We start from the raw sequence: 20,831 nt of genomic DNA, 5'->3' as shown, positions 1-20,831 counted from the left end.
TCAGAGGCTTTTTTTTTTAACTTTTAAAAGCATTTTTTCTACAACCTCTTCGGCCGAAAAAATGCTTTTAAAAGTAAAAAAAAAAAAAAGCCTCTGATGATTGCGCGGCTCAGCTGGGATCATCAAAGGCTTTTAAAAGAAAGAAACCCTTTTTTTCTTTTAAACGCCTCTGACAATCCAAGCTGAGTTGCCTGATCGGCAGAGACTTTTTTTTGTTTAAATGCCTCTAACAATCAGGCAACTCAGCTGGGATCGTCAGAGGCATTTAAAAGAAAAAACCTTTTTTTTTCTTTTAAACGCCTCTGACGATCCCAGCTGAGTTGCCGGATCGTCAGAGGCATTTAAAAGAAAAAAAAGCCTCTGCCGATCAGGCAACTCAGCTGGGATCGTCAGAGCCTTTTGAAAGTATTTTTTTTTACAACCTCTTCGCCGAAGAGGTTGTAGAAAAAATGGTTTTAAAATTTAAAAAAGAAAAAATTGGCCATGCCCACCCAGTCACATTACCCCCCCTCCACCAAGCCACACCCACTGAACCGGTAGTAACAAATTTTAGATTTCACCCTTGCTCCAAGTTCTCTTCCAGCTCTATTCTGATTAAAAACCATAGTGAGTCGGCCATTTTTTCAGGCCTTTCTCAAAGACCAACCAATCTAAGGTCTTCTGTAGGGATGAAGTCTCCAAGGGTGGGTACCCTCCAGATACCCTCTGTGAATCTGCCCAGTCACTTTCATAGCACACACACCGCGACCCTCCATTGTATCCTTGTGTTAACCAGAACTGGAGGAAACCTCTCGTCTCTGCCCCCTCAGTTACAGAAACTTTTAAAAAACTTATGAGAGGGGAAGGACTTCGCCTAGCTTGAAATGCACAGTCGGGACGTTCCACAGGACGTCCTCGACTTACGGCCCCAATGGAGCCCAAATCTTCCGTTGCTAAGCGAGACGTTTGTTCAGTGAGTTCTGCCCCGTTTTAACGGCCTTCCTTGCCACCCTGGTTAAGTGACTCCCTGCAGTTGTTACTCACACGGTTCTTAAGTGAATCCGGCTTCCCCGTTGACCTTGCTTGTCAAGACAGTCACAAAAGGAGATCGCCTGACCCCGGGATGCTGCGAGCGTCGTAACTACGAGTCAAGGGTCTGAATTTTGATCACGTGATCGTGAGGGAGACTGCAACGGTTGTAAGTGTGGAAAAACGGTCTTTTTTCAGTGCCGTCGTAACTTCGAACCATCCCTGAACGAACTGTTGTAAGTCGAGGGCTACCTTTACTTGAATTTTATTCATTTATTCTATTTTTTAACTTCCTCTTTCTCCCTTGTAAAGTGATCCCCTATAACAGTGATGGCTAACCTTTTTGCCATCGCGTGCCAGGAGAGGGGGGGGCGGGGGAGGGTCCCGCGCGCACGTGCCCACGCGCATGCGTGCGCCACCCCCCCTCCCCCCCTGCTCCTGGCACATGATGGCCTGGTAGGCCCGTTTTTCTTTCTTACCTGGTTCCAGATCCTCTCTGTGTATCTGGGAAGGGTGAAAACAGCCTTTCCCACTCCCTTGGAGGCCCTATGGAGGCTGAAAGGGCCCATTTCCCAACTCTTGGTGGGACAGGAAGTGATATTTTTTGCTGTCCCCAGCCTCCAGAACCTCTCTAGGAGTCTCTAGGAGCCTCTCTAGGAGTCTCTAGGAGTCTCTGGAGGCTGGGGACAGGAAAAAACGTCAATGTCCCAGCGGGAGTGGGGAAATGGGCCCTTTCAGCCTCTGTAGGGCCTCCAAGGGAGTGGGAAAGGCTGTTTTCGCCCTTCCCAGATACACAGAGTGGATCTGGAGCCAGGTAAGAAAGAAAAACGGGCCTTCCCCACCCCGCCCCCAGGCCCTCCAGAGGCAGTTAACAGCCTGTTTCCCTACTTCTGGTGGGCCCAGAAGGCCCGAAAATCAGCTGGCCGGCACGCGCATGCGCCCCAGAGCTGAGCTGGCGTGCCCACTAATCTGGCTCCGCATGCCACCTGTGGCACGCGTGCCATAGGTTCGCCATCACAGCCCTATAAGCTCTTGGTTTTTTTTTTTTTTTAGCATCCAGGCCCAAGCTGGCCTCAAAAACCGTCTTGCAGCTCCTAAGATTCTCTGGCTTGGTTTGCATGTCACGTTTAGCCAATCTGTGGTTTGTTTTGGCTTCCTGCCCTGTGCAGACTCAGCCGTGACGGTTTCCGAGCCGTGGTTTGACAGCTCTGTCGTTGGGCAGCAGGTGAGAGTTGGGCTCCGGTTGTTTATTTGTTAGTTTATAATATAAAATACAAAAATACACAATACAGGTAGTCTTTGATTTACATTGCTTCGTTTAGTGACCGTTCGAAGTTCAAAACGGCGCTGAAAAAAACCATGACTTACGACCGATTTTCATACTTGCGACCGTTGCACCATCTCCACGGTCCGGTGATTGACATTCAGATTGTCAACTGAGTCACATTTATGACCATCGTCGTGTCCCAGAGTCACATGATCCCCTTCTGAGAAGCGGAGCCAATGGGGGAAGCCAGCTTCACTTAACGACCCGTTCTACTAATTTAACAATTAGTACAATTTGCTTAAGAAACGTCATAAAACGGGGCAAATACTGACTTAACAAATTTCTCATTTAACGAACATCAATTTTGGGCTAAATTGTAGTCATACGTTGAAGGCTACCTGCAGTAGGAAAATAAAGGGACTGCAGAGGGAAGGGAAAAGTGTAGAAAAGAAGGGGGAAAAAAAAGAAAAGGCATTGACTGACTTCTGACTCCCTTTGGTGCCGTAGAATAAGATAGTAGCATCAAATCTCAACTTTTTATTTTTACATAGTAATATAAACCAGCCATTTCTATAACAACAAACCTATCTCATCGGTAAGAGCCTTGATAGTACAGTGGTCTAAGCACCCTGTTATTAACACAGCTGTCTGCAATTTACTGCTGGTTTGAATCTCTCCAAGTCTCCAAGGCTCAAGGTCGACTCAGCCTTCCATCCTTTCTAAGGTAGGTAAAATGAGGACCCAGTTTGTGGGGGCAATAAGCTGATTTTGTATAAATATACAAAAGTATGAAGGCTATTGCTTAACGCATTGTAAGCCGCCCTGAGTCTCCCGAGAAGGGCGGCATATAAATCAAATTAAAAAAAAAAAAAAAGACCCAAAATCAAAGTTTCATTTTCCCACCCCACCCCACCTCGAGCACAAAGTCCAGAAATGGTTTCCAAGTAGAAACAGAAGTAATTGTCTTTTTTCTTTCTTTCTTGGATCAAAGCAGTAAATTTGGCCATCTCTGCGAAGAGTTGTCCTTCAGTTGTGGCTTGTTCAGGAAATGAAAATAACGTTTTAACTCAGCCTGTGTCTGTTAATGATGGCGAACCTATGGCACACCTGCCACAGGTGGCACGTGGAGCCATATCTGTGGGCACGCGAGCATTCATTCATTCATTCATTTCATTCATTTCTTGGATTTGTATACCGCCCTACTCCCGAAGGACTCAGGGCGGTGAACAGCCACAGAATAAAACACATAAATACAAAATTTAAAAACAGAATAAAACCGAATTAAACAATTTGGCCGAGACAAATTTAAAACATCCAAAAAACAAATTAAAATTTACATTTTAAAGGGGAAAGATTTAGGCCAGACCGGCTTGATGGAATAAAAAAGTCTTAAGAGCGTGACGGAAGGTGCGCAGATCTGGGATCCTCCGTATCTCCGGGGGGAGCTCATTCCAGATCGTAGGTGCTCCCACAAAGAAGGCTCTGCCCCTGGGGGCCGCCAGTCGACATTGTTTGGCCGACGGCACCCGGAGGAGCCCCTCTCTATGGGAGCGTACCGGCTGGTGGGAGGTTATTGCCCTAGCTTAGCTCCAGCGCACATGTGCACGCCGGCCAGCTGATTTTCGGGCCTTCCGGGTCCACCAGAAGTCAGGAAACAGGCTGTTTCTGGCCTCCAGGGGGTCTCGGGGGGGGAGGCTGTTTTCATCCTCCCCAGACTCCAAAAAAGCCTCTGGAGCCTCTGGAGAGTGAAATACGGGCCTACCGGGCCCACTGTGCCATCATGTGCCAAAAGCAGGAGTGAGTTCAGGGGGGGTTCACGCATGCATGCATGGGGAGGGGCGGGGCGCATTGAATTATGGGTGTGGGTGCACACCCGCGTGACCCCCCCTGCGCTCCCCCCGCTTTTGGCACACGACGGCAAAAAGGTTTGCCATCACTGTCCTCTGCCATTCCAGATAAATGACTGTCCAGTCCTCTTCTTAAAATCCTCCAGTGATGAAGCACCCACAACATCTGGAGGCAAGTAGTTCCACTGGTTAATTGTTCTCAGTGTTAGGAAACGAAAGTAAGGTTTGGACAGGGCTTGTGTCTGCTAGTGAATCAGAATAGAACTGGAAGGGACCTTGGAGGTCTTCTAGTCCAGCCCCCTGCTCAAGCAGGAGATCCTATGCCATTCCAGAATAAATGGCTGTCCAGTCTCTTCTTAAAATCCTCCAGTGATGGAGCATCCACAACTTCTGGAGGCAGGTAGTTCCACTGGTTAATTGTTCTCAGTGTTAGGAAGTTTCTCCTGAATTGCAGGTTGCTTCTCTCCTTGGTTAGTTTCCATCCATTGCTGCTTCTTTTTTAAAATTTTTATTGAAATTTATTATAATACAATACAGTACAATCAGTCAGACAGTGTTATTTTCCTACACAGGTTAGATTGATTCTTCTTTTACTTTTCATCGTAATATAACATAATTTACATATGCATCTAAAGATTTATATTAACTTTTATCTATTCTTTATTCTATTATCAATCCACCTGTACCAATCATCCCACACCGTATAGTATTCTGAGTCTTCTTTCTCATTTAATTCTAATGTTAATTTGTTCATTTCGGCACATTCTAGAACCTTCTGAATAATATGTTCCTCTGGTGGTGTGTCCTTTCCTTTCCAATATTGGGCGTAAGCTATTCTTGCTGCAGTGAGTATATATATGATTAGATATCTTCTTTTTTTCCCATATTTTGTCTTTAGTATTCCCAGGAGGAATGTTTCAGGTATCAATTCAATTTTTTCATTGGTTGATTTTTGTAGCCAATTTTGAATTTTTCTCCAATACCTCTTCGCTTCGGGACAGGAGCACCACATGTGAAAGAAGGTACCTTGGTGACATCCACACTTCCAACATTTGGGGCTTGGATATTTGGATAGATTTTTGCTAATCTCGCGGGCGCTAGGTGCCATCTGTATAGCATTTTATATTGGTTTTCTTTGTATGTTGCCGCTTTTGTTAATTTATAGTTACTATTCCAAATCATCTCCCGTTCGTCCAAATTTATATTATGTCCAATATTTTTGCCCCACCCTATCATCTATTACTTCTTGTCCTGCCTTCAGGTGCTTTGGAGAATAGGTTGAGCCCCTCTTCTTTATGGCAGCCCCTCAAATTTATTTATTTATTTATTTGTTTGTTTGTTTCCATTTCTATACCGCCCTTCTCCAAATAGGACTCAGGGCGGTGAACAGCCAAAGTAAAAAACAGAACATACAAAATGTAAAAACAGTTTAAAATAATTAAATATTTTGGCTGTAAATTAAAACAACCCAATTTAAAATCAATTTAAAATTTAACTCAAGCCAGCCCAGCTAGTTGAAATAAATGGGTTTTCAGGGCCCGACGAAAAATCCGGAGGTCTGTTATTGTACGTATCTCTGGGGGGAGGTTGTTCCAGAGGGCGGGCGCCGCCACAGAGAAGGCTCTCCCCCTGGGGGTCGCCAGCCGACATTGTCTGGCGGACGGCACCCTGAGGAGGCCCACTCTGTGTGAGCGTACTGGCCGGTGGGAGGCTATTGGTGGCAGAAGGCGGTCTGGAATACTGGAATACTGCTTTCATGTCCCCCCTAGTCCCATGATGGCAAATTTATGGCATGCGTGCCCAAAGTGGCACGCGAAGCGAAGTCGCCTGGCATGTGCAGCCTTGCCTGTTTGTCTTGTGGGTTTCTGGCACGATGATCAGCTGTTCTTCGCGTGCATGGCAGTTCAGAAAAACGGCGTAAACATGTGTGCCGGCCAGCTGATTGTTGGGTGTGCATGCTTGCCAGAACCCGGAAGTTTGGCTTTTCTGGAACACGATCCCTTTGCATGCATGGCAGTGCTGAAAACCGGCCTGCGCATGTGCCGAAAACCGGCCTGCGCATGTACGCCAGCCAGCTGATTGTCAGGCGCACATGCGGGGTAGAACCTGGAAGTTTGGCTTTTCCGAAGTGTGGTCCTGATGAGCGCGCGCATGAGTGCCAAAAAGGTTCACCATCACTGCCCTAGTCCTTCTTTTCTCTAGACTAGCCAAACCCAAATCCTGCAAACCATTCTTCGTATATTTTAGTCTCCAGGCCTTCAGTCGTCTTAGTTGCTCTTCTTTGCACTTTTTCCAAAGTCTCAACATCTTTTTCTGTAACGCGGGGACCAAAACTGGATGCGGCATTCCAGGTGTGGCCTTACTAAGGCTTTATAACGCGGTACTAATAACTTCACGTGATTTTTGATTCTGTGCCTCTGTTTATAACAGTCAAGGATTGTATTGGCTTTTTTGGCTGCTGGCTCATATTTAAGCGATTGTCCACTGGGACTGTTTCGGAGCCAGGTTTCGCCTAATCTGTCCTTGTACCTTTGATTTTTTCCTGGCAGGGTGGATAAAAATCAATGATTTTTTTTAAAAAAAATCAAAAAAATCAGATTTTTTTTATTTAAATTGGATTTTTTTGATTTTTATCGAATTTATTTTAATAAAAAACTTTTGGGGTAAAAATCCATCGTAAGATAGTTTTCTATTAAAGATACATAAATAATTTAGTTTATTCAGCATGAAATGGAGCTTAGTTATGTAGCACGAGGCTGTATATTCTGCAACCCTGGGACTATCGGTGAGTCAACAGTGGGTCAAAGGAGTAGCAGAGATGACAGTTGCTCTTTAAAAATTATGATTTAAATCGAGTTGATTTAAATCAAGCCTTTTTACTAGGGATTTAAATCATGATTTAAATTGTGATTTAAATCATGATTTAAATTGTGATTTAAATCAACTCGATTTAAATCAAATGCACCCTGTTTCCTGCCAAGGTATAAAACCTTTGCTTTTCTCCACATTAAATTTCATCTTGTTCGTGAAATCAGGTGGTCTTCACTGCATCCCCCCAGGCCAGGCAAATCCTTGTTAGTTTGACACCCATCGTTGCATTCCCTGCAGCGCCGATCTTTGGATAGCACATGGCTTGCTCCATAGTGATTCTTGAGGAATTCTTCCTGTCATAGAATCATAGAATCCTAGGGCTGGAAGGGACTGTGGAGGTCTTTTAATTCAGGGGTGGGCAAATGTGGCCCTTTTACAACCTGTGGACTTCAACTCCCAGAATTCCTGAGACAGCCAAGCTGTCTCAGGAATTTTGGGAGTTGAAGTCCACAGGTTGTAAAAGGGCCACATTTGCCCACCCCTGTATCTAGCCCAACCCCTTGCCCAAGGCAGGAGTCCTTATACCATCCCAGATAATTCATGCCAAGTGAAAGGATATTTTTCAGTGAACTCCCCCATGCACTGGTGATGTTCCCTGGACTGGTAATGAGACGTCTGCCAATTCGGCAGCAAGATCCCAGAATTGTACCAAAATCGATGTATGTTGCTCAGAGTCCCAATCTGCGGGTAGCAACCTCGTCGAAACTTTTAAAATAAATATGTTGATCCGTACAGGTAGTCTTCGACTTACAACGGTCTGTTTAGTGACAGTTCAAAGTTACGACGGCACTGAAAAAAGTGATTTGGGATTAAGTTTTTCACACTTAGGGCCTTTGCAGCATTCCCCCAGGGTCCCGTGATCAAAATTCAGATGCTTGGCAACTGACTCATATTTATGACGGTTGCCGTGTGATCCCCTTTTGCGACCTTCTGACAAGCAAAGTCAAAGGGGGAAGCCAGATTCACTTAACAACCGTGAGAATAGAATAGAATGGAAAATATGGAATAAGGATAGGATAGGATCAGAATCAGAATAGGAGCGGAATAGGAATAGAATCGGAATCGAATAGAAATAGGAATAGAATAGAATAGAATAGATAGAATAGATAGAATAGAAATAGGATAGAATAGAAATAGGATAGGATAGAAATAGAATAGAATAGAATAGAATAGAATAGAATAGAATAGAATAGAATAGAATAGAATAGAATAGAATAGAATAGAATAGGATAGGATAGAATAAGGATAGGATAGGATAGGATAGGATTAGAATTAGAATTAGATAGAATAGAATAGAATAGAATAGAATAGAATAGAATAGAATAGAATAGAAATAGGATAGAATAGAAATAGGATAGGATAGGATAGGATAGAAATAGAATAGAATGAATAGAATAGAATAGAATAGAATAGAATAGAATAGAATAGAATAGATAGAATAGAAATAGGATAGGATAGGATAGGATAGAAATAGAATAGAATAGAATAGAATAGAATAGAATAGAATAGAATAGAATAGAATAGAATAGAATAGAATAGAATAGAATAGAATTACAGAATAGAATAGACTCAGGATCAGAGCAGAATCAGAATAGGAGCAGAGCAGGATAGGTAGGATAGGAACAGGAGCAGAGCAGAATAGGAATAGAGCGGAGTGGAGTGGAGCAAAACAACACAACAAAACAAAACATAACAAAAAACAAATCAAAACAAATCAAATCAAAACAAAACAAAACAAAACACAGAAGAGAACAGTTGGAAGAGACCTTGGAGGTCTTCTAGTCCAACCCCCTGCTCGGGCAGGAAAACCTACATCATTTCACCCAAATTATTGTCCAATCTCTTCTTTTAAAAACTTCCAGTGTTGGAGCATCCACAATTAATGATTGCAATGATTCACTTAACAATGGCGGCAAGAAAGGTCGCAAAATGGGGCAAAGCATTCACTTAACAAACATCTCCCTCCGTGACATAAATTTCGGGCGTGTTCCTACCTCGAGGCCTACCCGTATTTAAAACAAATAAATCGAATCCTGCTCCGGAAAAAAAAACTGGGCCAATATTCCCATTCTCCCAGGCACTCTTAGCGAGCTCGGACATAACCTTTCCTCCTCCTAGAACTGCTAAGATGAACCTCTCCAGCACAGCTGCAGAAGCCTTGGTAAGAAGCCCCTGCTGTGAATTAACACCTCATAATTAACATCATTAAATTTAGCAAATGGCAGGAGAGCTTACAAGCTATAAGTGGAGAAAGCAGGCAGGATGCTCGTGTTCTTGTCATCGTCCCTGGCAAAAAAAAAAGTTGTGGATTTTTTTTCCTTGCCGTCAAAAAATCCCCTGGATTTACAATCTTTTTTTCTTTTTTTTTAAGCCTTGAGAGGGTAGTTTGGCAGTTGTGTTAAACCTTGTCTCCTCTCAAGGTCATCAGACTCATCTAGCAAGTAAGTTAGATAAGGTCAATGTTTTCCTTATCACCGGTTTGGACGGCCTCAGTTGCAGTTTGATGATAATTTTGAGGCGCCCTTGATGCTCTCTGGTGCTTGGCTGTTTTCTTGCAGATGTTTCATGACCCAACATCATCATCATCAATAGCAAAAGTGAGCACTGGTTACGTTACCTAGTTGGGTCATAAAACATCTACAAGAAAACAACCAAGCTCAGAGAGCGCCAAGGACCCCACAGTCATCGTTCTCCTCTCCCTCCTCCTCCTCCTCCTCTCCACAAATTCCATCCCTTTCTAGCACTGACTAAGTTACTTAGTTGGGTCATAAAACGTCTGCAAGAAAACAAGCTCAGAGAGCGCCAAGGACCCCACAGTCGTCGTTCTCCTCTCCCTCCTCCTCCTCCTCTTCCTCTCCACAAATTCCATCCCTTTCTAGCACTGACTAAGTTACTTAGTTGGGTCATAAAATGTCTGCAAGAAAACAACCAAGCTCAGAGAGCGCCAAGGACCCCACAGTCGTTGTTCTCCTCTCCCTCCTCCTCCTCCTCTTCCTCTCCACAAATTCCATCCCTTTCTAGCACTGACTAAGTTACCTATTTGGGTCATAAAATGTCTGCAAGAAAACAACCAAGCTCAGAGAGCGCCAAGGACCCCACAGTCGTTGTTCTCCTCTCTCTCCTCCTCCTCCTCTTCCTCTCCACAAATTCCATCCCTTTCTAGCACTGACTAAGTTACTTAGTTGGGTCATAAAACGTCTGCAAGAAAACAATCAAGCTCAGAGAGCGCCAAGGACCCCACAGTCGTCGTTCTCCTCTCCATCCTCCTCCTCCTCTTCCTCTCCACAAATTCCATCCCTTTCTAGCACTGACTAAGTTACTTAGTTGGGTCATAAAACGTCTGCAAGAAAACAACCAAGCTCAGAGAGCGCCAAGGACCCCACAGTCGTTGTTCTCCTCTCCCTCCTCCTCCTCCTCCTCCTCTTCCTCTCCACAAATTCCATCCCTTTCTAGCACTGACTAAGTTACTTAGTTGGGTCATAAAACGTCTGCAAGAAAACAACCAAGCTCAGAGAGTGCCAAGGACCCCACAGTCGTCGTTCTCCTCTCCCTCCTCCTCCTCCTCTTCCTCTCCACAAATTCCATCCCTTTCTAGCACTGACTAAGTTACTTAGTTGGGTCATAAAATGTCTGCAAGAAAACAACCAAGCTCAGAGAGCGCCAAGGACCCCACAGTCGTTGTTCTCCTCTCTCTCCTCCTCCTCCTCTTCCTCTCCACAAATTCCATCCCTTTCTAGCACTGACTAAGTTACTTAGTTGGGTCATAAAACGTCTGCAAGAAAACAATCAAGCTCAGAGAGCGCCAAGGACCCCACAGTCGTCGTTCTCCTCTCCCTCCTCCTCCTCCTCTTCCTCTCCACAAATTCCATCCCTTTCTAGCACTGACTAAGTTACTTAGTTGGGTCATAAAACGTCTGCAAGAAAACAACCAAGCTCAGAGAGTGCCAAGGACCCCACAGTCGTCGTTCTCCTCTCCCTCCTCCTCCTCCTCTTCCTCTCCACAAATTCCATCCCTTTCTAGCACTGACTAAGTTACTTAGTTGGGTCATAAAATGTCTGCAAGAAAACAACCAAGCTCAGAGAGTGCCAAAGCCCTCACAGTCCTCCTCCTCTCCACAAACCCCCTCCTCCCTCTAGCACTGAAAGTGTTACCCAATTTGGTCATGAAACGTCCGCAAGAAAAACCACCAAGATCAGAGAGCCCTGAGGATCAACCATGAAGTACAAATACTCTCTTCGATTGAGGATGATAATTTTCTTGGTTTGGGAAGTCCCTCTGAAGGGCAGCTGTTTCTATAGGATCCTACGCAGGAATCCATAATGGGTTCTCTTTCCTCAAATACCAGTCGGGCTTTCAGCCAGATCTCCTTGGTCTCGGGTCATCCACGGAGGTGACTTTTTGGTGAGGTTTCTCTTTTTTTTTTTTTTTTAAAACAGAACTTTATTGATTGTTAAAAAAAACATTTACAACGTACAAGTTTCTCTCAATCAAGAAACAAATTTACATATACAGTACATAAACTTCACCTATTGACTAATTTCCATTATTCTATATACATATATTAAGTATATTATATGTACATATATACAAACAGTAACATATTTCATATTCTATCCCTCTGACAGTGCTGTTTTTAGTTATATTAATTTCTTCTAAATTTCATCTCTATCTATTTCCTTTCCCCTGGTTTATCCATTGGTACCATCTATTCCATATTGCATAATATTTTGAGTCCTCCTTATCCTGTAATTCTAAAGTTAGTTTGTCCATTTCTGCGCATGTATATATATTTTGTATTAATTCCTGGTCAGTTGGCAGTCGGTCGCTTTTCCAAAATTGTGCTAGCGCTAATCTAGCCGCCGTGATTATATGAAGCAGTAGGTATTTGATGTCATTTCGGATGTTCTTTTTAATCAGGCCTAATAGAAAAATCTCAGGTTCTAATTGGTGAGGTTTCTCAATCTCCTTCCGATTGCCTCCCCTTGACCTTCGTCTTTTTGCCTTCCCTGTCCAGTCCCGCAGAACAACGAGAAACTTCAAGAGAGCCCCTGCGTGTTTGCCCTGACGCCACGACAGGTTGAGCTGATCAGGAATTCCAGGTAAGTTCTTCGCGAAGTGCCGTGCAAAATCGAAGGCTTCTCGGAGTGATGAACGGTAAAATAAAATAATTTTCTTTTTTAAAAAAAATTCTGAGCGAGGTTTTTGAGTGCCTTGTGGCAGACTAGCCAATGCAGCAGCGCAAAGTCCATCTCGTTTTAAAAATACCGTCTTTGCCGTAGATGAATCTCTCAACCTCAGTGTTGCTCCAGGAAAATGGGAGCATGAATGATTTCTCTCTAACTGGTGTTTGTTCCTAAGAGACCAATTCCGAATGGTTACGTCGGTATCCCTCAGCAATCATACAGGTAGTCCTTGACTTACAACTAGTTGCTTAGCGACCATTCGAAGTCACAATGGACACTCCCAAACGACCAGGATTTTGAAGTTTTGAAAGGGAGAGAGAGAGAGATGGAGGGAGGAGGGAGAAAGAAAAGAAAGAAAGAAGAAAGGAAGAAAAGAAAGAGATAGGAAGAAAGAGGAAAGAAAGAAAAAGAAAAAGTGAGAAAGAAAGAAGAAAGAGAGAGTGAGAGAAAGAGAACAAAAGAAAAAGGAAGAAAAAGGGGAAAGAAAAAAGTGAGAAAAAGTGTGAGAAAGGAAAGAAAGAGAAAGAAAGTGTGTAAGAGAGAAAGAGAAAAGGAAGCAAAAAGAAGGGAGAAAGGAAAGAAAGAAAAAAGTGAGAAAGTGTGAGAAAGGAAAGAAAAAGTGTGACAGAGAAAGAAGGAAGGAAGAAAGAAAGGGAAGTGAGAGAGAGATGGAGGGAGGGAGAAAGAAAAGAAAGAAGAAAGGAAGAAAAAGAGATAGGAAGAAAGGAAAGAAAGGAAAAGAGAAAAAGTGAGAAAGAAGAAAGAGTGAGAGAAAGAGAACAAAAAAAGGAAGAAAAAAGGGGGAAAGAAAAAAGTGAGAAAAAATGTGAGAAAGGAAAGAAAGAGAAAGAAAGTGTGTAAGAGAGAAAGAGAAAAGGAAGAAAAAAAGAAGGGAGAAAGGAAAGAAAGAAAAAAGTGAGAAAGTGTGAGAAAGGAAAGAAAAAGTGTGTGACACAGAAAGAAGGAAGGAAGAAAGAAAGGGAAGGAAGATAGGTCATATGATCTTTGTGGGGCCCCTCATGATCACATGACCACGATTCAAGATGGTTTCCAGCCATGTTCACTTAACGACTGCCACAGAAGAGGGGGCCTAAAATCAGACGCGCTCATGTGATGATGGCTTGCTTAACAACCGGCACGATTTTTACCGGCTCAATAATGGCCGTAAGTCGAGGACTAACCCATCCGTGAAATATATTTCTCTCCACTGAACGTATGGCTTTGTCAGTGGCGGGAAACTCCCCTCTCTCTCATCCTCACGCTGTTGGGCGGCGGGCTGTGGCTGATGGGCCTTGGAGTCACTGCAGCGGGAAGCAGTTTAGCACATCTGCCATCCCTCCTGATCGAGGGGTTTAGCGGTCTCCTTTTGGGGCTTTCCACCACCGTTTGTCTTGGGAATCCCTCTGGAGCCGGGCTCGATTCTTTGTCCAAACCTGTTCGAAGTTAATTGCACGCCTTCCAAATCACAGGCTGTGTGGCAGATGGGTCATCTCTCCTTGTGTGTTGTGTGTATGTGTGTGTGTGTGGGGGGGGCTCTAATCTGGGATTTTAGTTTAGTTTAGTTTATTTATACTTATATGCCGCCCTTCTCCCGAAGGACTCGGGTCGGCTCACAAAGATAAAACAATAAAACAGTAAAGTTACGACTAAAATACTCAATTAAAATCCCCAAAGGATTAAAGTTAAAAGCTCCCATCAGATCAGCAAATTTGTTGGAAAAGCCATGTCTTCAGGTCACCGCGGAAAGAGTGGAGGTCGGTGTCAGCATTCTGATGCTGCCATAAAAAGGAGGAGACGAGGCTTGACTTTTCACCTACTTATTTTCTCTGTAGATAATATCCCCTAGGAGATGGGATGGGAGGGGGACATTCCTGTGGGCTGAGGTCAGAAGCTGGGGAGACTGACTTGGAAGATGGCCAATAAGGAGATGAGAATTGGGGAAGGGAAAGGGGGATATTATCTGGGGAAGGGAAGGATTTGGGGGTCAGAGGGTTAGTATCGGCTACAACGAAGTCGGGGGCCAGATCTGTCGTACTCAATAAATGGAATATTTCAGCAAAGATGAATTGTTTGGGAGTGCAGTTTATTTGAGATGACATCGAAATTTGACAGTCGGGGACCATCCGGAGCCCAGTGGGTAAATCATTCCAAAGGGTCGGTGCGCTCACAGAGAACGCCCTCATCCTGGGCGCCATCAGCCGACATTGTCTGGCCGACGGCACCCGGAGGAGGGCAGTCCTATGTGAGCGCACTGGGCGGTTGGAGGCAGGCAGAAGGTGATCCTGTAAGTACCCCGGGCCCATGCCATGAAGGGCTTTATAGGTAAGAACCAGCACCTTGAAGCAGATCCGAAGGACCACCGGTAACCAGTGCAGCTCGCGCAGGAGAGGTGTAACACGGGAGTAACGGGAAGCCCCCGTAACAACCCACGCGGCCGCATTCTGGACCAGTTGGAGCCTCCGGGTGCACCACAAGGGCAGCCCCATGTAGAGGGCATTGCAGTAATCCAAACGAGAGATGACGAGAGCATGTACGGAGGGCATCCCTGTCTAGGAAAGGGTGCATTTTATTTATTTTTTATTATTTTTTTATTTATTTTTATTTTTAAATTTATATACCGCCCTTCTCCCTGAGGACTCAGGGCAGTATACAGCCAGAATTAAAAAACATGAAATACAAATATTAAAAACAATTAAAATATATATAAATTTGGCCCAAAATTAAAAATACAAACCAATTAAAACATTTAAAATTTCTTCTTAAGCCAGCCCGGCTTGCTAGAAAAAGTGGGTTTTAAGGGCACGGCGGAAGGCACTAAGGTCTTGGATTCTCCTTATCTCTGGGGGCAACTGATTCCAGAGGGCAGGTGCCCCCACAGAGAAGGCCCTCCCCCTGGGGGTCACCAGCCTACATTGATTGGCTGATGGCACCCCGAGGAGGCCCTCTCTGTGGGAGCGCACGGGACAATGGGAGGTCGTCGGTAGCAGCAGGCGGTCTCGAAGATAGCTAGGCCCGATGCCATGGAGCGCTTTAAAGGTGATAACCAACACCTTGAAGCGCACCCGGAAGACCACCGGGAGCCAGTGCAGCTCGCGCAGGAGCGGTGTTACATGGGAGCGCCATGCTGCTCCCATCACTACCCGCGCTGATGCATTCTGGACCAGCTGGAGCCTCCGGGTGCTCTTCAAGGGGAGCTCCATGTAGAGAGCATTGCAGTAGTCCAGGCGAGAGGTGACGAGGGCGTGAGTGACTGTGCACAGGGAATCCCGATCAAGAAAGGGCCTCAACTGGCGAATCAGGCAAACCTGACAAAAGGTCCCCCTGGTTACAGCTGTCAGATGTTCCTCCAAGGACAGCTGCCTATCCAGGAGGACTCCCAGATTGCGAGCCCTTTCAGTGGGGGCCAAAGACTCACCCCCAATAGTCAGTGATGGAGTCAACTGACTATATCGGGATGCCGGGAGCCACAGCCACTCAGTCTTGGAAGGGTTTTAGGGCATGACCGAAGAATTGTCAGCTCGGGAAAACCCAAGTCAGATCTACTCCTTCAGTTACTTGGTTGTTGTTTTTTTTCCTTCCCCCCCCCCCCCCCCCCAATCTGCCTAAATCGCTTGTGGTTTTTCTGGTCTTGATCTGCGTGTGCTCTTGTCATTCGACAGGGAGTTGCAGCCGGGCGTGAGATCAGTCCAGGTTGTCCTCAGGTAAGCTAAAGGTGCTAATTAACCCTCTTTCCTTAGAAACCAGGGATGGGGGTGGAGGGAAGGGAAGGGATTTAAACAAGGCAGGGGTGCAAGCAGGAGCCAAAGCGTTGCAAAAGGTGTGTTTGCCAGTCAAATACTTTGGAGATTCTCAGCCATCCAGGTCACGGTTATCCCAAAGGTGCTTTTTTCCCAAGAGGCAACTGGACTTTTTGGTTTTTCTTTGAAGACCTTTCGCTTCTCATCCAGAAGCTTCTTGGGTGACCTGGATGACTGAGAATCTCCATAGAGCAGGCTGTCTCAGGAATTCTGGGAGTTGAAGTCCACAGGTTGTAAAAGGGCCACATTTGCCCACCCCTGCTCTATGGAGATTTTCAGTCATCCAGGTCATCCAGCTTGGCTGTCTCAGGAATTCTGGGAGTTGAAGTCCACAGGTTGTAAAAGGGCCACATTTGCCCAAGACAAATGGATTTGGAAGCATTCCTGACACCTTTCCGGCCCCCAGGGGGCAGCCTTGACCTGAAATTGAATCATAGAATCCCGGGGCCGGAAGGGACCTTGGAGGTCTTCAAATCCAGCTCCCTTCTCCAGGCAGGAGTCAAAACTCTAAATTTTTAGAGAATACAGGGGGTGAATTGAGTTCAGATTTAATTGTTCTCTACGTCCCAAAGGTGCTTTTTTTCAGGAGGCAAGTGGACTTTCTTGTTTTTCTGTTTCGCTTCTCATCCAAGAAGCTTCTCCAGCTCTGACAGGATAGTGGGGAATGGAAGGATTTATATTCCTTGCAGACAGCTGGACATTTGCATCCTTTTAGAGGGTCGTGCTCTTGTCTGCAAGGAATATAAATCCTTCCGTTCCCCACTATCCTGTCAGAGCTGAAGAAGCTTCTTATTTTTTTTATTATTATTATTATTATTATTATTATTATTATTATTATTATTATTATTATTTAATATTTAGTGAGATTCACAGCCTTTGAGGCTGGTTAATAGCTCAGCAGCTCGAGTCCTAACCAAGGAACTGTTAAGGTATCGTCGGAGGATGTAAGCTGTTCCGAGTAAGGTGGTTTTTGTAGTGTCAAAATGTTCAAATCCGGTAAATTTAGAATTTCTAAATAGCGGGGTAGCCCTTTGTGTATTATTATTATTATTATTATTATTATTATTATTATTATTATTATTATTATTATTATTATTATTATTATATATAATAATAATAATAATAATAATAATAATAATAATAATAATAATAATAATAATAATATAATAATAATAATAATAATAATAATAATAATAATAATAATAATATAATGATAATAATAATATTTCTATGCCACCTATTCTCCGAGGACTCTGGGCGGCTTACACCAAAGACAGTATACTAAATAGCATATTGCCCCCCAACAATCTGGGTCCTCATTTTACCCACCTCGGAAGGATGGAAGGCTGAGTCAACCTTGAGCCGGTGAGGTTTGATCCACTGATCTGCCGAACTAGCAGTCAGCTGAAGTAGCTGCAGTACAGCACTCTAATCGCTGCGCCACCTCGGCTCTTAACTTTTCTTGGAAACTTTGGAGAGTTTCCTCCTTTAAATTCCTGGGAGTCCATCTCAGCGAAGACCTCACCTGGAAGATCAACACGATCCAGGTGGCCAGAAAGGCCCAACAGAGACTCCACTTCCTTAGAGTCTTGCAAAAAAAAAGCAAAGTGGAACAACAACTGGTGACCACCTTTTACCGGTCCACCATAGAAAGCGTCCTCACTCAGTGCGTTACGGTGTCGTATGTTGGCTTGACAGCCGCGGATACAAAAACACTTCGGAGGGTGGTGAGCGCATCACTAAACATCGTGGGCTGCTCCCTGAAACCACTAGACGAGATTGCTAGGACTCACTGCCTTAGAAGAGGGAGGAAAATCCTCAGGGACGACTCACACCCTGGTCAGCCCTTCTTTTATTTATTTATTTATTTATATTTGAATTTATATACCGCCCTTCTCCCCCTAGGGACTCAGGGCGGTGAACAGCCGAAATTAAAATACATACAATATAAAAGTTAAGATAGCTAAAATAAATTAAATCAATCGGCCCCCAATTTAAAACCCCAAAGCTATACAATTAAAAACTAACCCATAAAAAACCTAATAAGGCTAGGCCGGCTTGCTGAAATAAAAACGTCTTCAGGGCCTTACGGAAAGTGCGGAGATCCGGGATCAGTCGTATTCCGGGGGGAAGCTCATTCCACAGGGCAGGTGCCCCCACAGAGAAGGCTCTCCCCCTGGGGGCCGCCAGCCAACATTGCTTGACCGATGGCACCCTGAGGAGGCCCTCTCTGTGAGAGCGTATTGGCCGGTGGGAGGTTATCGATAGCAGAAGGCGGTCTCGTAAATACCCTGGCCCTAAGCCATGGAGCGCTTTAAAGGTGAGAACCAACACCTTGAAGCGCACCCGGAAGATCACCGGGAGCCAGTGCAGCTCGCGCAGGAGAGGTGTTATATGGGAGCGCCATGTCGCTCCCGTAATCACCTGCGCGGCCGCATTCTGGACTAGTTGGAGCCTCCGGGTGCTCCTCAAGGGGTGCTCCTCAAGGGGAGCCCCATGTAGAGATCGTCTTTATTCTCCTGACGTCGGGAAGATCTAGAAGCTCCTCCTCAAGGGGCGCTCCGGGTGCTCCTCTGGGTGCTCCTCAAAGGGAGCCCCATGTAGAGATCGTCTTTATTCTCCTGCCATTGGGAAGGAGATCTAGAAGCATAGGCAGCCGCACAAACAGGCTGAGGAACAATTTTAAATTCTTCGGCTGTCAGACTCTTGAATGAAAAATAACTACAACAAGATAGTACGGTTGACTTGCGGGGGCCGGCGCAACATGCAATAAATTCCCATCAGGGATGAAATTCAGGCTCTAGTGAACTGGTAGCGCCAGCGGTGGGGAGGCTCCGCCCACCTGCCCGGACATCATCACATCCCATTTTTGACTCCCTGCGCATGTGTGGAGGAGGCTCGAGCGAGCGAGCGTGCGCTCACATTTGCAAACCGGTAGCGAAGGTAAGTGAATTTCGTCCCTGGTCCACATGATGCAATAGGATTGGGTGTTTGTTAGCAGGATTCAGTGGGATAGGGATTTTTTGCTTCTTCTTCTCCTTTTGTCTTTCGCCGTGAGTCGTATTGTGTTGGGAGGGGGGGGGATTGCATGAAGGGAGGCTCAGCCAATCTCATAGCACCCATGTTGTACTCTGACGATAAAGGTTTGAATTGAATTTGAATTCTTGGATGAGGAGCGAAACGCCTTCTAAGGGAAAAAAACCAGAAAGTTCAGTTGCCTCCTGAAAAAAGCACATTTGGGACAACCCAGTGGTGAAATCTAAAATTTGTTACTACCGGTTCTGTGGGCATGGCTTGGGGGGGGGGTAATGAGACTGGGTGGGCGTGGCCAATTGTTTTTTTTTTTTACTTTTAAAACCATTTTTTTCTACAACCTCTTCTGACCATCCCAGCTGAGTTGCCTGATTGGCAGAGGGTTTTTTTCTTTTAAAAGCCTTTGACGATCCCAGCTGAGCCGCGCGATCATCAGAGGCTTTTTTTTTACTTTTAAAAGCATTTTCTCCACGGAAGAGGTTGTAGAAAAAATGCTTTTAAAAGTAAAAAAAAAAAAAGCCTCTGATGATTGTGAGGCTCAGCTGGGCATGGGGAGTGGGGTAGGGATTTTTGCTACCGGTTCTCCAAACCACCTGCCTCCATCGCTACCGGATTGGGAGCATTTCACCCCTGGGACAACCGTGACCTTGGATGACTGTGAATCTCTACAGATTGTTCTGTAGGAACTCTTGATATAAAAATCAGGTTTGAGCACCCTGCCTCTAGTCGCTCACCAACACTCCCAGAAAAGGAATGCAAGTCCTGTTTTTCATTAAATCTTCTTTATCCTTCCTTATCTGGGAGGAGGAGGAGGAAGGAGGCACTCCTTGCTTTCTCCCGTAAGTCAAGTTTGAAGAACGGTAAAGTCAAGCCAGGGATGACAGCAGAGGGAGACTAGATTGGGATGGGTGTGCAAGCTGGCGAGTAGTGCAGATTTGGAAAACTGCATCCAATCCTGGTCACCATGGTATAAAAAAGATGTAGAGACTCTAGAAAGAGTGCAGAGAAGAGCAACTAAGATGATAAAGGGCCTGTAGGATAAAACATATGATGAATCTTTATCTTTTATTAGATTTGTATACCGCCCTTCTCCTTTCAGACTCAGGGCGGTGAACAGCCAAAATAAAAACATTTGTACACAAAAGTTAAAATATTTTTTAAAAATAATTAAATGAAATTTGGCCCATAATTTAAAACATTTCAATTAAAAATCAGTATCAAACGTTAAAACCAACATGGAATCAGGCCAGCCCGGCTAACTGGAAAAAGTAAGTTTTTAGGGCCCGACGAAAAGTCCGGAGATCTGGGATCACTCGTATCTCTGGGGGTAGATCGTTCCAGAGGGTAGGTGCCACCACAGAGAAGGCTCTCCCCCTGGGGGGTCACCAGCCGACATTGTCTGGCTGACAGCACCCTGAGGAGGCCCTCTCTGTGGGAGCGAACTGGCCGGTGGTGGCAGAAGGCGGTCCCGTAAGTACCCCGGCCCTAAGCCATGGAGCGCTTTAAAGGTGGTCACCAACACCTTGAAGCGCACCCGGAAGTCCACCGGAAGCCAATGCAGCTCGCGCAGGAGAGGTGTCACGTGGGAGCGCCCCGTCGCTCCCATAATCCCCCGCGCGGCCGCATTTTGCACCAGTTGGAGCCTCCAGGTGCACCCCAAAGGGAGCCCCATGTAGAGAGCGTTACAATAGTCCAGACGAGAAGTGACGAGTGCTTGAGTGACCGTGCGTAGGGAGTCCCGATCTAGAAAGGGGCGCAACTGGCTTATCAGGCGAACCTGATAGAAAGCCCCCCTGGCCACGGCTGTCGTATGCTCTTCTAAAG

General features: G+C 45.2%; 1 protein-coding gene across 2 annotated transcripts in view; it reads left to right on the top strand.

The window, feature by feature from the left end:
- PIAS4 (protein inhibitor of activated STAT 4) overlaps positions 1-20,831 on the top strand; it is a 61,204-nt gene that overhangs the window by 21,596 nt on the left and 18,777 nt on the right. For both annotated transcript variants that reach the window (XM_087893474.1, XM_087893477.1), the window contains exons 3-4: positions 12,009-12,093; positions 15,837-15,878. In XM_087893474.1, coding sequence (XP_087749600.1) covers positions 12,009-12,093; positions 15,837-15,878 — 127 coding nt within the window. The remainder of the gene's footprint in view (positions 1-12,008; positions 12,094-15,836; positions 15,879-20,831) is intronic.

The sequence above is a fragment of the Pantherophis guttatus genome, chromosome 1 (assembly GCF_059756535.1).
Source record: "Pantherophis guttatus breed Tessera chromosome 1, ASM5975653v1, whole genome shotgun sequence".
Lineage (NCBI taxonomy): Eukaryota > Metazoa > Chordata > Lepidosauria > Squamata > Colubridae > Pantherophis > Pantherophis guttatus.
The sequence above is the reverse complement of the archived record's forward strand: the minus strand, read 5'-3'. Positions and strand labels throughout refer to the sequence as shown.